Source organism: Thecamonas trahens (genome assembly GCF_000142905.1).
Source record: "Thecamonas trahens ATCC 50062 unplaced genomic scaffold supercont1.53, whole genome shotgun sequence".
Taxonomy (NCBI): domain Eukaryota; order Apusomonadida; family Apusomonadidae; genus Thecamonas; species Thecamonas trahens.
This window is the reverse complement of record NW_013657627.1, coordinates 1-10429: the sequence shown is the minus strand read 5'-3', so window position 1 is coordinate 10429 and position 10429 is coordinate 1. Positions and strand designations below refer to the sequence as shown.

Here is a 10429-nt window from a genome sequence, read left to right as displayed (position 1 = left end):
CCCCCCCCCCCCACTGGCAGACTCCCGCACACGAACAGTAGTAGTCGTCGGCGCCGGCATCATGGGCTGCGCCTTTACCAACCACGCCGTGCGCCTCGCTGCCGCCTCAAGCTCCGGCCCTCTGAAGCTCGTCGTGCTCGAGCGCTGCGAGGTGGCGTGCGCCGCCTCGGGCCGCGCCGGCGGCTTCCTCGCCCGCAATTGGTGCTCCGGCCCGGCCGCCGTCCTAGCAGAGACCTCCTTCGACATGCACGCTGCCTTTGCCGCCGACATCGCCGCCTCTCGCCCGCCCGCAGAGGCCGACGCCCTCGGCTACCGCAGCCTGCCGACGTTCTTTGCCGCCTCTGCCGCAAGCCCCGTCGCCGCCCGCCATCGCGGGCCCGATGCCGACCACGACGCCGTCGCTTGGCTCGACCGCGACGCTGTCGCCTCCATCGAGTGCCGCGATGACGGCGCCACCACCGCCCAGATCACTCCGCGCCCCTACACCCGCGCCCTGCTTGACGACGCCATCCGCAGAGCAAACGCAGCGCCCGCCGTCGACGTCGAGCTCATCGAGGGCGCCGCAGTCACCGGCCTGCTCTACTCCGCACATGGCCTTGTCGCCGGTGTTACCTGGCATCCGGCGAGTGACCCCAGCCATGCCTGCGAGCTCGCTGCCGACGACGTCGTCCTCGCCATGGGCCCGTGGACCGGCCGCGCCGACGACTGGCTACCCGAAGACGCCCGCGGCTTGCTCGACATCGACGGCCAGCCGGCATTCTCGCTGGTGCTAGACCCTCAGACGCACGTCGCCGCCGCCGCAGTCTTCCTCGACGCCAACACCGTCGACTGCGAGATCTATCCACGCCCGGACGGTTCTGTCTACGTGTGTTCCGGCAACGTGCCGACCTACGACCTGCCAGACTCTCCGCGCCAGGTCCACGCCCGCCCCACGAGATCCAGCAGCTGGAGGACGTCGTCCGCGCCTCCTCCTCCGCCCTCGCGGCTGCGCCGCGGTCCTCCTCCCACGCCTGCTTCCTCCCCATCCGCACCAGCAACGACGCCGTCCCGCTCATCGGCCGCGTCATCGACAACCAGCCGCTCTACGTCGCCGCCGGCCACTCCTGCTGGGGCATCCTCAACTCGCAAGCCACCGGCCTAGCCCTTGCCGAGCTAGTCCTCACCGGCAAAGCCCGCACGCTAGATCTGAGACCGTTTGCCCCGTCTCGATGAGCAGCCGTCGAGTGACACACACACACACACACACACACACGACTCTTGGAGCTCCACAGGCCAGCCACCCGACCATGGGCAACACAGGCTCACGGCCAGCCGGCACCGGACCACAGACCGCCGCTGCCAGTAGCTCAGCTACCACTACCCTCGCCACAACTGGTGCCAGTGCCGCTGGTGGTGGCCGTCAAAGGCCGGGCCGCCGTCCGCTCGAGCTCGGCCAGGTCGAGGTGGCTCGGAACGGACTGTGGCGCGCCGTCGGAGGAAGGCTCGGCGGAGAGAGCGCCACCCTCTTCAAGTATAGTCTGGACTCCGACGGGGACGCCGGAGGCAACGGCGTGGCTGCCGCCGTGCAGAGGCGGGCTGTGAGGAATGCCGCCAAGCGCGCCAAGCAGCTGAGGCACCCGGGTCTGGTCGCCGCCAACGACGTCGTCCTCAGCAACGACATGCTCGTCATCGCCACCGAGCACATGATCCCGCTCGAAAGTGTGCTGGCAGCCGGCAAGCTGCATTGGCAGGAGGCGCAGGAGGGGCTGGTCGCGCTCGCCGATGCGCTGCACTTTCTTCACGCCACCGCTCGCCTCGTCCACAACAACGTCTCACCCGCCACCGTCTTTGTCTCGGCCGCCTCCCACGCCTTTGTTCTCGTCGGCCTTGAGTTTGTTGTCTCGCCAAAGACACTACAGACAACCCCGTTTCTGGAACAGACCCGGAGCGTGCGTGATCCGCGCGCCCGCGCGCCCGAGGACGACATCGCCGCAAATCCCGTCCACAACCACGACGCCACCCTCTTTGCTCGCGATGCTTTTGGTCTCGGCGCTGTTGTCCGCGCTCTCATCGCCGCCTTTCCCAACACTGAGTTCGGGAACGCCCTCGCAAAAATCGAGCACGCGCTGCGGGCGCCCGAGCCGCGCTCCCGCCCAACCATGGCCATGCTGCCGTTGCGCCCTGGCCTCTCGCCAACCGCAAGCCCTCACCATGCGCCGCTTGTGTTTCTTGCCCACGGTGCACGCGAGTTTGCCACCCTCGACGCCGCCGCAAAGGCCGAGTTTGTGGCATTGGTCCCTAGCATCGTCGAGCCTCTCCCGGCCTCGGTCATCCTCTCTCGCGTCGCCCCGCTCCTGCTGCAGCCCATGCTCTTTGTCGAGCCTCTCACACACAGCCTCATCGAGTTTCTCTTTGGCTCGGGCCCCCGCTCGCTCGCCTCGCTGCTGGGCGACTCCGCCGCCTTTGAGCGTGTCATGCTTCCCTTCTTTGCCAAAGGCTTTGACCTGCCGCTGCGCGCCGTGCGCCTCCCGCTACTGCGCAGTCTGGCCCTGGCAGTGGACCGCCTCTCCGAGCACGGCGTCGCCGTCCTTGATCTTCCTCTCCATCTCCCGCGCGGACTCCGCGACAGCGACGACGCCATCGTGATTGCCTCGGCAGACGCTGCCGTTGCAGTCCTGCTGCGTTCCAACGGGACCCAGCCGTGGCTGGCCTCCACCTTTGCCACCCTCTGCCACCGCACCGGAAACGCCTTTGTCCACTTGTTGGGCGACCCTCGCCCGCCATCCGTGCGCGGGTCGCCTCCGCCTGCGGCCTGCTCCTCGCCGCCTCGTCCGACGCCTGGTCAGCCGCCTTGCAGAATGACATGCTCACCGCGCTGCGCCTCCGCATCCGCGATCCGGATGAGCTCGTGCGCGTCGCCGCCGTCACCCACCTGTGGTCGGCGTCCGAGGCCGTGCTCGGGACCGTCAAGGCTGTAGAAAAGTCCGCTCTCCTCCTCGAGCTCCTCCTCGATCCCCGCGCCGCCGTCCGCGACGCAGCCGATGCCGCCCTCCAGCAGCTGCGGGCATCTGCGCTCGCGCCAAACGCCCCGCGCCATGCGCTCTCGGCCTTCTCCTTGGACCTTCTCCTGGCTCCGCTCAAGCGGTCGATGCGCCAGCGCGGCATGAGCCGCTGGATTCGCTCGTCGCACCTGGTTGGCGCAGTGCCCGAGACCCTTCCGGCCGAGTCGGCTGCCCTCGTCGAGCCCGTGGTCGTCCATCCGGTCGACACCGAGGCTGTCGACACCGAGGCTGTCGACACCGAGCTTGTCGGCGCCGAGCTTGTCGACACCGAGCTTGTCGACGCCGAGCTTGTCAACACCGAGCTTGTCGACGCCGAGCTTGTCGACGCCGAGCTTGTCGATGTCGAGCCGATTGATGTCGAGCCTGTGATCGCTGAGCCGGTCGACATCGAGCCGGTTGTGGTAACGCCGCCACGCCGGCCCGCGCCCGCGATCGCGGGCGGCTTCTTTGCCGACATGGAACCCGAGTTCAAAGCTGCAACGCTGGTGAGGCCAAAGCCGGAGCTGTCGGCGGCGCTGCGAGTGGAACCAAACAGCGATGATGGCTCGGCTGGGTGGGGCTCGGAAGAGTCGGGTGACAGCGAGGTGCTGCGCGGGGTGACGCGGTCGCCCGAGTCGCGTGCGACGCCGCCGCCCACTGCCCTGCATAGCACCGAGTTGCCTACTGGCATGGTTGATCATGTCGTGCCGGTGGCCGACGACGAGCTCGAGCCTTCAGTTGGTCATGTCGCTCTGCTGCCCGAGACCGCGAGCAATGATTGGGCTGGCGGCTGGGGTGAGGGCGGAGACGACGAGATTGACATCGAGATTGATGTCGACAATGACGTTGATAATCTTGGTGTGCTCGCCGAGACTGCGAGCGGCGAGTCGGCTGGCAGCTGTCGCGACGACAACGACAACAATGTGGCTATCGAGGCTGATGCCGATGGCGCGCGCGCTCTCGCCGCTGCGCCCGACGCCGAGCCTGAGCCTGCAGACGGCGATGAGAGTGAGTGGGCTGGCGGCTGGGGCGACGACAGCGACGACGAGATCGAGACTGAGACCGAGATCGACGACGGCGCTGATGACGCCGTGCGCCCTGCAACCGCAAGCGGCGAGTGGGTTGACGGCTGGGGTGAGGGCGGAGACGACGAGATCGAGACTGAGACCGAGATCGACGACGGCGCTGATGACGCCGTGCGCCCTGCAACCGCAAGCGGCGAGTGGGTTGACGGCTGGGGTGAGGGCGGAGACGACGAGATCGAGACTGAGACCGAGATCGACAACGATGGAGCTGACGACACCGCGCTCTCCGAATCCGAGCCCGCAAGCCACCACCACGACGCCGCGCTCCCTGCAACCACAAGCGGCGAGTGGGTTGGTGACTGGGGCGACAACAGCGACGACGAGATCGAGATCGACATCGAGATCGACGACGACGGCGCTGACGACACCACTCTCCCCGAATCCGAGCCTACAGCTCCCCACCAAGACGACGCCACTCTCCCCGAATCCGAGCCCGCAAGCCACCACCACGACGCCGCGCTCCCTGCAACCACAAGCGGCGAGTGGGTTGGTGACTGGGGCGACAACAGCGACGACGAGATCGAGATCGACATCGAGATCGACGTCGACGGCGCTGACGACACCACTCTCCCCGAATCCGAGCCTACAGCTCCCCACCAAGACGATGTCACTCTCCCCAAATCCGAGCCTACAGCTCCCCACCAAGACAACGCCACTCTCCCCACAACCGCAACCGGCGAGTCGGCTGGCGGCTGGGGCGACGACACGTCCGAAGCCGAGACCGACACACTGTCGTCATCGCCACCAGCACTTGCGTCTAACTTTGATATCTCGTCTCTGGCTTCGCCCAGTGAGCTTACTGGCGCACATGTCCCTGCGCGCCGTCGCACGCCACATCGCACGCGGCTCGGCGCTGTTCGTGTCTCATCGCCCGCGGCAGCGACAGCGTTCAACGACTTTGCCGAGCTGGCTCCGCCGCCCGAGCCCACCCTCGATACGCAGGCAGCAAACGGGCTCCGGCGCGACCTTGATCGCCCTCGCAAGAAGCGGAAGAAGCGGTCGACAGCAGCGCTCCAGGCAGCACAGGAGCGCCGGGCCCTGCGTGCACAGCTCGAAATGCTGCAGAACATCGAGCTTGCATCCGCCAACTCGCCGTCGCGCATGGCCGCCGTTCGTGACAAGGCCAAGGCTGGCGTCAAGAAACTCTTTGGCTCGTTCAAGGCATCGTCCGGCTAGGCTAGTCTTTACTCCTGTGCGTTGACCTCGAACTTGAGCGGCGTCACAGAGTGCACTGCCCCGGCGGCAGTGAGCGCAACCAGCACCGCTGTGTGCGTCGTCCGGAACGACGGGACGGCAACACATGTGCTCGCTCCCGCATTGCATGCCGCACCGGTCACTCCAAACTGCGGCTGCGCGCCAGCAAAGTACACATTCGGCACCTCGTCCAGGATAAACGGGTCGTTGTCCTTGAACGGGTACGCAGCCAGGGTCTCCGGCGCCGTCGGCGCCGTGTGCCGCCACTGGACAATCGAGCTCACCAGCCCCGCCGGATCGCCAGCCGTCTCGGCATCGACATACCGCCGCACGTCGTTGATCGCGTCGCCACACTCGCCAGCCACACGAATGTCCCCCAGATCAAACGCATACGGCGACGGCGCAAGCGTCAGCGTCTCAAACCGCCCAGCCTTCGGCAGAAGCGACCGATGGAGCGCTTGCAGCGGGTGGAAAAAGTTGGTCGGGTCGTTCCCGCCCGACATGACCACCACGGGCACACACGCCGCGATGCCTGCCACAAACGCATCCAGCTCGGAAATCGCATCCATCGCCAACCGCGGCGCCTGGTTCACCTTGCGTGTCTCAGGCGCGTCACCTGCTGCCAACGCATTGCCCGCAATCACAACACGCTCCACAGCAGCAGCAAGGCCAACCTCAGGCCCGTCGCCCACCGCCCCAGCCACCCAGTCCATCAGCAGATCCCGCGCCAGCTGACTCGAACTATCGTTCGCCCCAATGCCCAGGTCAGACACAAGAAGCATCATCTTGTCCGGCGCAGACTCGTCGCTGACAGGCACAACACGCGGCACAGCATCCGTGCCCGGGTAGTACACTTGTGTCACCTCAAACTCGCCATCCGCGTTGAGCCCGCCGCGGACGCCCACAACCACGCCCGTCACAACTGTGCCCACACGCAGCACCTCCTTGGACCCGGTGAGATTAACCCGGCCAGAGTCGTCTTCCAAGATGAGCGAGTCGTCGGCCGACGCGTACGACGCCGCGATGGTCGGCGGCGCAACCCACGCCTCCTTGACGTACTCGTCCAGAATGGTGTGCTTCTTGGGCATACACTTGAACAGCGTCCCAATAAGCACCACATCCTCCATCTCCTCCGAGAGCTCCAGCACACTCACAATCGTCGCCGCGCCAACAACCGCCTTGACCTTGCTCCGCAGAGCCGCCAGCCGGCAAAGTACAGATGCGCGTACTGCTGCTTGTACTCGCTCCCAGGCGGAATGACCAGCGCTCCACGCGCATCCACAAACCCATCACCGCCACATGTCCGCTCGTTCGTATGCTCCGCGCTGCCCATCCCATATCATCCGTCGCCAGGCGGGTGAGTCGTGTCCGTGTAGAATCATACCCCTCCCCCCCCCCCTATCCACCACCACCATGCAGCCACGGGAAGGGAGACGGCGGAGACAGTCACGTCTGGCAAGGCTAGTCGGGCAAGGGAAGGAGATGGGGCGCGTGTGCGTACAATGCGGAGGGGTCCAGGCTCTGCAAACTGGCCATGTCGTGGTAGCCGCGGGCGAGGGAGAGGCGTGGGCGGTGGTGGTCGGTCTGACTTGCCGCCGCGAAGAGCGGCGTGGTCATGGCGGACTGATGGGTCGTCAAGAGAGGCTGTGTGCGACGCCAAGAGCTCAGATCGTATTGATACTGGGCATACATACTCTAAACAGCATCTGTGGGGGTGGATGTGGTTCATAGCCGTCTGCATGGGCGGTATCGTGCCGTGCGTCCCCGCCGGTCGGAGAGGACGACAAGGCCGCTTTGCACGCCAATGATATCCCCATGTCGGCGAGCGATCAACATCGACAGGCGGCGGCATCTCGTAGGGAGCACAAGGACACGACACAATGACTACGGTGTATGCCGAGAGTACCGTGTGTGTGTGGCCAAGTCATGAGTCTTGATGTCGGGTGACATGCCGTGGCCATGCGAGGAGGCACACAGTTGTCCACCTGAGGACAACTACCACGAGAGGCGGGAGAGCGGGCAGAACACCCCACTTTACACAAAGTCCATCCACATAGAATGGCAGCCATGAAAAAGGGCAACACCTTTGCCGACGCGCGGCAGTTGGCGGTGGCTGCTGTGGCTGACCAGAGTCGGCGGATGGAGGTGGCGAGGAGGGTGTGTGTGGGCAAGCGCAAGGCTGTGGTGGGCGCGAGGGTCAAGCTGGAGAAGGGCTTGCGGGCGTCGCCACATCAGGCGTATGGGATGCATCCTGAGATGGAAGGAGTGCTGAACTGGGCGGTTACGTCGGCTGAGAGGAAGAGCCTGTTGTGCGGGTGGTTCTCGGTCGACGAGGTGAGGGCGGTCGGGGCTATGCTGGCGGCCGGCGGCGTGGACGCGCTGGACGAGCTGCGGCAGCTGAAGAAAGGAGGAAGGGGGGATGAGCGGACCGTGTCGCCGTTCAAGGGTTCGTGGAACGTAGATCCGCGAGTGGAGGCAGCTGTGCGGATGAAGAGGGGGAGGACGGTGCATCGTCGGGATCGGCTGGCTGTACCGGAAGGGGTAGCATCGCTTGCGCCTCGGCTGGACGAGTATCTGGTGGAGGGGAGGCCGATGAGGATGGTGCTGGAAAAGAATGCGGGAATACATCCTGATTTCACGGATGTGTTCTACTGGCGATTCAACGTGGGAGGCAAGTCGCTACATTCTGGATGGTATGCTGTGCGCGAGCTGGAGGTTGTGGCGCATCTGCTCGTCCAGTCTGTGTTGAGCGGGAGCCCACTGGATGGTGATGTGGACACGCGAGTGAGCGAAAGTCGGTGGGAGGGGGAGATACCTGCTGTAGATCCGCGGGATGCGCAAGAGCAGGCGAAACGTAAGGCGGAAGCAGGAACGGTGGCTGCCAAGGATAGGCAAGCTGTGGACGGACGGGCGATGCGTGTGTTTGCGCAGGGCTACCTGCTCGATGGGAAGAAAGTGGTGGTGAGTGTGGTCAAAAATAGGGGCATGCATCCTCTGCGCGAGATGATGGCCTACTATCACTTGGATGTGGCATATGGCAATGCGGCGCGGCAGCTGTTCTCGGGATGGCTGACGGTTGACGAGGCGGAGTGGGTGGCGCACATGGCGATTCGTGAGTGGCTGGCGCTGAGCGAGACTGAGCGGGAGGCCAAGCGGGCAGAGTACGCTGCTGCTGCGGCGGAACGGGCTACGAAGCGAGGGACAGCGACGACGAGTGGCTTGGATGGGAGGGTGGAGGTGTGTGATGGCGATCCGCGGGTGATGGGGCGGTCACGGGCTATGATGTTGTGGTCGTATGGGGTCAGACATGGAGATCGGTGGCCTGTTGGTGAGTGGAACAGGGTGACGCTGGATGGGTTTGAGGTTGATGGAGCCAAGCTGAGCGCGATGTTGATTAAGGAGTATGGACGGCATCCGATGGATCCAAGTGCGGTGTATTATCAGTTTACGGCTAACAGACAGGGCTACGGGGCGTATTGGTTGCGGCAGGATGAGGTTGCGCTTGCTGCGCATCGAATTGTGGAGGATGTGCTGGCGGGGCGGAAGGCGGGGACCGGATTGGCGGTGGCGGAAGAGATAGCGACGTCGAGCGGGTATCTGGGCCGGCTGATGGAGGTTGATCCGCGGGAGGCGTGTGTGCGAATGGAACGCAAAGCTGAGGTGAGGGCAGTGCCCAAGTCTGAGCGGAGCGCGGTGTCTGCGGCCAAGGGTAGTGCCCTGGCGATGCGAGGGTTTGTGGTCGATAGGAAGATGGTGAGGGCGGTTGTGGCCCGGAATGCAGGCCAGCACCCGACGCGCAATGGAATGCTGCATGTGAGGTTGGAGTTTGGGTCTGGCAAGGCAAAGAAGTCGCTGTTCTCCGGGTGGATGACGCGGCGCGAGGCGCAGTGGGTGGCGCACTTGGCGATCCAGGAGCAGCGGGCGAAGCTAAGGCTGGCGGCGCAAGATGTCGGGGCTGGAGTGGCGTGGAAGCCGACACGTGAGGAGATGGCGCGTGTGGCAGGCGTGCTGCGGCCTGGGCTTGCGCTTGCAGTGGACGTGGAGGCCGGGGTGATGGAGGATTTGCTGCGCGGAGTGATCCGCCGGTGGGTGGTGTTTGACGCCGATAGCAAGGCTGTGATCGGAGCTGGCTGGTGGAGCGTGGACGAGATGGTGGGGAATGCGGAGGATGTGGGCGTGGTGGAGGGGATCGCGCGGAAGCGAGCGCGGCGACGGAGGAAGGCTCTGCCGATGGTGTCGGACAGCGGCGATGACGGGGAATCGTCGTGTGTGATTGGGGTCGTGAGCGATGCGGGAAGCAGCAGCTCGAGCTCGGAATCCAGCAGTGGGATGTCGTCTGGCGAGTACCGCGAGTGGAAGCGGCGCAAGTTCCTGGAGGCGATCCGGATGCCGAGCAGGGAGGAGGTGCTGCGGATGCATGTGGGGGAAGGCAAGTCGTGGAATTCGATCCTTGGCGTGCTGAGCGAGGTGAGAGAGCGGCGGCGGATGGTGGCCGAGTACTTTATCGGGGGAGGGCTTGTGAAGGTGGAGGAGGCAGGGCAGTAAATGACGAGGGGCAAGAGTCATGGTGGGGATGGGGGCGATGGCGGTGGCTGCGATCTTGTTTACTTGCGATTGGCTTGTATTGGGTGTGGTAGAGCTGGTGTTGCTGATGCTGCTGGTCTTGGTGATGTGATTGCTGTCGGGTCGTCCAAGTCGCCGTGCCCGTCGCCGTCGGGATTGAGGCATGGGTAGGCCGATGGGAGTGGGTGTAGGGGTTGAGGGGAGGCGGGGACGAAGATGTGGTTACGGAGGAGAGTGAGATGAGGAGTGGCTTGTTCTCGGACAGTCGGACTTGGGCCTAGTCATGATCAGCGGCGCAGTTGGCAGGAGGGGTGTCGATGGAGACGAGGGCTTGGGATTGGAGGAGGGGGCAGTTGTGGGCTGCGGGGCGAGATGGAGGAGGGTAGAAGGGAGGGTGAGTAGGATCAGGCTAGGAAGTGGTCATGGGTGCGCCATCGTCAGTTGGTGTCGATGTCGGTGAAGGAGAGTGGGCTGGGCTGGGCTGGCGACTGGCGGTGGAGGTGATGGTGATGGCGACGACGACGATGACAATCATGTGCATCAGGCCAACAGACCAACAGTGTCTGC

General features: G+C 64.9%; 4 protein-coding genes across 4 annotated transcripts; 3 read left to right on the top strand and 1 right to left on the bottom strand.

The window, feature by feature from the left end:
• Positions 1–61: 61 nt before the first annotated feature.
• AMSG_09655 (D-amino acid oxidase) lies at positions 62–1237 on the top strand (the record flags this gene model as incomplete). Its single annotated transcript, XM_013898565.1, has 2 exons — positions 62–916; positions 943–1237. The coding sequence occupies 2 exons, from the start codon at positions 62–64 to the stop codon at positions 1210–1212; spliced, it is 1125 nt and encodes a 374-aa protein (XP_013754019.1). The 3' UTR covers positions 1213–1237.
• Positions 1238–1286: 49 nt separating this feature from the next.
• AMSG_09654 (SCY1 protein kinase) lies at positions 1287–5281 on the top strand (the record flags this gene model as incomplete). The annotated part of the gene is made up of 2 exons (XM_013898564.1): positions 1287–2732; positions 2837–5281. 2 exons carry the CDS (start codon positions 1287–1289, stop codon positions 5279–5281), a joined length of 3891 nt encoding a protein of 1296 aa, XP_013754018.1.
• Positions 5274–6632, bottom strand: AMSG_09653 (DNA polymerase delta small subunit; the record flags this gene model as incomplete). The annotated part of the gene is made up of 2 exons (XM_013898563.1): positions 5274–6487; positions 6517–6632. 2 exons carry the CDS (start codon positions 6630–6632, stop codon positions 5290–5292), a joined length of 1314 nt encoding a protein of 437 aa, XP_013754017.1. The 3' UTR covers positions 5274–5289.
• A 725-nt stretch (positions 6633–7357) lies between these two features.
• AMSG_09652 (uncharacterized protein) lies at positions 7358–9844 on the top strand (the record flags this gene model as incomplete). Its single annotated transcript, XM_013898562.1, has 3 exons — positions 7358–7756; positions 8231–8460; positions 8641–9844. 3 exons carry the CDS (start codon positions 7358–7360, stop codon positions 9842–9844), a joined length of 1833 nt encoding a protein of 610 aa, XP_013754016.1.
• Between the last annotated feature and the right edge of the window lie 585 nt (positions 9845–10429).